This window comes from Entamoeba invadens (assembly GCF_000330505.1).
Source record: "Entamoeba invadens IP1 unplaced genomic scaffold scaff_1105074725991, whole genome shotgun sequence".
NCBI lineage: Eukaryota > Evosea > Mastigamoebida > Endamoebidae > Entamoeba > Entamoeba invadens.
This window is the reverse complement of record NW_004440432.1, coordinates 419,415-422,996: the sequence shown is the minus strand read 5'-3', so window position 1 is coordinate 422,996 and position 3,582 is coordinate 419,415. Positions and strand designations below refer to the sequence as shown.

The window sequence follows — 3,582 nt, the reverse complement described above, 5'->3', positions numbered from 1 at the left end:
TCATCGAAAACGCATAAGTGTTTTCCAAATGTTGAGACTCTCTATTTCTATAATGTAAACGACAAATTTCTTTCAAAATACAAACAGTACTATGTACATTACACGGTTCCTCTCTCTAAATATTACAATTTAATTAAAGGCTGACATGTTATATGTCCTTTAAAAGCATATTCTTGTAAAGATGTTTACAGCTATTCTTATAAAAAGGCAACTGTTTTTATGTACGATACGTTTAAAGGCGATTATGGAAATATCACTGCAATGGATTGCACAAACACAATAAATTTTGGACTTCGTTGTTTCATGTACAATAATTTATTAATTGCAATAACACTGTCGTGTAATTTGCGTGAAATTCCAGACATCTGTTTCCAAAAATGTAAAAAAATCAAAGAAATTAATTCGGAACACATTAGAGTGTTTGGGGAGTATTGTTTTGCGTACTGCAAAAGTCTAAGTGCTCTTACTTTGGGCACAAACATCATTAAAACCGCGAAAAATGCATTTGTATATTTAACTTCAATTCAAAATGTTACGGCGCCCGGAGTCAAGAAAGTTGACTTTGATGTAACAGCATCTTCCTCGAAGGCATTTCTTGATATAAAAAATAAAATTATAACAACACAATGTGATGTAAACAACAATATTTTGCCAGCCTTTTTATCGGAAGAAATTGAATGTTATTCGTTTAATAATAGGAGCGGACTATCCGATATAAATGTTGCAAACACTGTCACTTGCATTGCTGATAATTCGTTCTCAAGTTGTGATATAGAGCCACTTAATTTGTCGTATGTAACGCATTTTGGATCTCAACGGAACATGACGCGTCTAACTGCAATAACATTAAATAGTCATGTCACAATAAACAATTTATACAAATTTACTGGACTTAAAAAAATAGATGCTATTAACACCAAAAAAATAAACGTGAAGGCTGCGTGCTGGATGAAAGAAATGTTAGACAAGAAAAGGCTTGAAGTTAAGGAGTTTTGTTACACTCAACAAGATGTGGATAATTTTAAAGGTATATTTTTTTAAACTACACAAATTTGGAAAACATATTATAATACATAAACTTTGAAAATTACAAACTTGAAGAAATTGTTATTCCAGAAGGAATTACTTCCATGAGTTATTATAGTTATCGAACAAATAAAAATCTGAGAAAATTTGTATTTCCAAAGACTCTTATATATTCTAGTGTTTCTCATATCATACATTCGAGTCTTGAAGAACTTTGTGTCATTCCAAGTCCACACTTAAAAATATCAAAATATTACAAACTCACGTCAGTTACTTTTTCTTAGCCAAGATGTCACAAACTTTCGTATGTTTGACAATTGTTTTAATATCAAAAACATCGAATTTCCCGATATTCGATCCAATTTTGTTTTCAAAGGAAGTATCGATTACACTATTTACAAAGTATTGAAAAATAAATACTCTTTTGGAGGTGATGTTGTACTTTATTCAATTGATCCAAAATGGATCGGCACAAATAATGTTTTAAAATTCCAAATGATGTCAATGTGATTGAGGTGTATAATTTTGGATTAACCAATTTAGAAGAAATTTGGATAGGTGATATTGTAAAGTCAATTAGTTCATATTATTGTCGTGAAAACATAAATTTGAAGCGCGTGAGAAACATAAAAAGATCCGTTGACATACGAAGATTAAACAATTGTATTAAAACACGATGTGGTAATTAATTACGTTGATTAAAATTTAAAAAATTAAATATTATTATTGTTTTAAACATCATAAATTGTAATATATTATTCAAAAAAATATATGCATACTTTTCATTTTGTTGTAAATTTATAAGTAGAGCAGTGTTTAAAAATATGGTAAATATGTAATGAAATGTGTAACATGTATTTGATCATTTTAATATAAAGTTTTAGTTCATTCCAAAAGTGTTTATTATTAAAATAAATTTTTTTTTATTTTAAAAAATATTATTATATAAATAAAAACTATTTATGTAATACAAAATTATACAATTAAATTTGGTTTATAATACTAATAGTATAAATAGCTTTAAAGATTTAATAATTTGACATAATAGTGTTAGTGAATTTATTAGTGTGGTTTTGGATTGGGAGAACCATCTCTCTTCTTCCTTCTAAAAGACTGTTTAAAGCTTGTGTATTTTCTTCCAAGCCGAGAAACGGGTTTTGGGGAAGTTACTAATAATGTCGAAAATGTGGCTCCTTGTTCAAAAGAACCATCATCATCTGTAGCTGCTCTTCGATGCTCCAAAGCTGTGCCTGTTTTTAGAAATCTTTCCTCTTAAATTAAAGATACTGATAATGCATTTGGTAAAGACTGTAATTTGTCTCGTAAGTTGACAAGAAAGGCAGAAATTAGTCTTTTGCAATCTCTTGAAACTTGTTCATCTCTGAGAAAGGGGGTTGGTTTTAATAAAACGACCATCTTTAGTTGTAATCCAAGAAACCGTCTTAATAATTCAATACAATCAAAGGCTATGTGTTTAATATTTTGTTGAGACTGAGATAAAGTTGGTAACACTTTTTCAAAAAGTGGATTGAGTTGATATTACCATTTACTCATCACATTAAATATTATTGTTTCATAACTTCTGGAGAGTTATAAAGAGTAGAATCTTTTCATAAAAATAACAAAGTCTGGACCTTCCAAATGTTGGTTTGATGTATATACCCTCATTAAATCCAGTTTTTTCCTTTCAATTGAAATTAAAAGTTCGACATCTTGTATAAAAATTGTATCAATATCTCCAGAATACTGTTTAACAAAATATATTAATTTTTCAAGATTTAAAACCATAAATCTTATTTCACTTTGAGTTTCTATAATGATAGTTTGTGTGTTTTTTATGATTCCCCATCCAGAAGCACCTTCCTCTTGTTGTAGTTGCTGTTCTGGTTGTGATAAACAGAGGATAAATAAACACGTGAACAAAACAACATTCATTATATTTAAAAAATCAAGATCATGTTAAAACTTTTAGGTTGAAAATAAAAGTTTTGTTAAGTTGTCAACTTTTTTCGTGCTTTTTGTTTTATTTGTTTTGTTTAATTTGATATTATAATTTTTGTTTTCATCTGTCGTTATAATTAGAATTAAGAAAAAACCAAAAACATTTTGCAATGACCACTTAAAAATGAAACAAACCTATATACACAATTGGTCTTTTTTAAATTACCTTTAAAAATTCAAATGTAGTAATTTTTGCAAAAAAAACTATTTAAAACGTTTTTTATTATAATAAAATATAACATCTATTAAATTATTATTTATTTACTTTATTTTTGTTTAAAAAAACTATTTGTTATGTATAACAATAATTTTTTGACAAATTAACAATTTTATGGTCATTTTTTGAATTTATATAATGTTAACTTAAAAATTATATTTTATTAAAAATATTTAAAAATATATTATTATCAATTAGAAGAAAAATTTGTCTTCAAAAGAGTTAATTTTTGTTGAATAAATTATTAATATATTGACATCAAATTAATATAACAATATAAAAATACTTGTTAATTTTTCGATCATATATTGATGAAGATATGTTATATATATATAAAA

At 26.6% G+C, this 3,582-nt stretch overlaps 1 protein-coding gene across 1 annotated transcript; it reads left to right on the top strand.

Moving 5' to 3' along the window:
* Positions 1–219: 219 nt before the first annotated feature.
* EIN_363400 (hypothetical protein) lies at positions 220–1,041 on the top strand (the record flags this gene model as incomplete). The annotated part of the gene is made up of 1 exon (XM_004257670.1): positions 220–1,041. One exon carries the CDS (start codon positions 220–222, stop codon positions 1,039–1,041), a length of 822 nt encoding a protein of 273 aa, XP_004257718.1.
* Between the last annotated feature and the right edge of the window lie 2,541 nt (positions 1,042–3,582).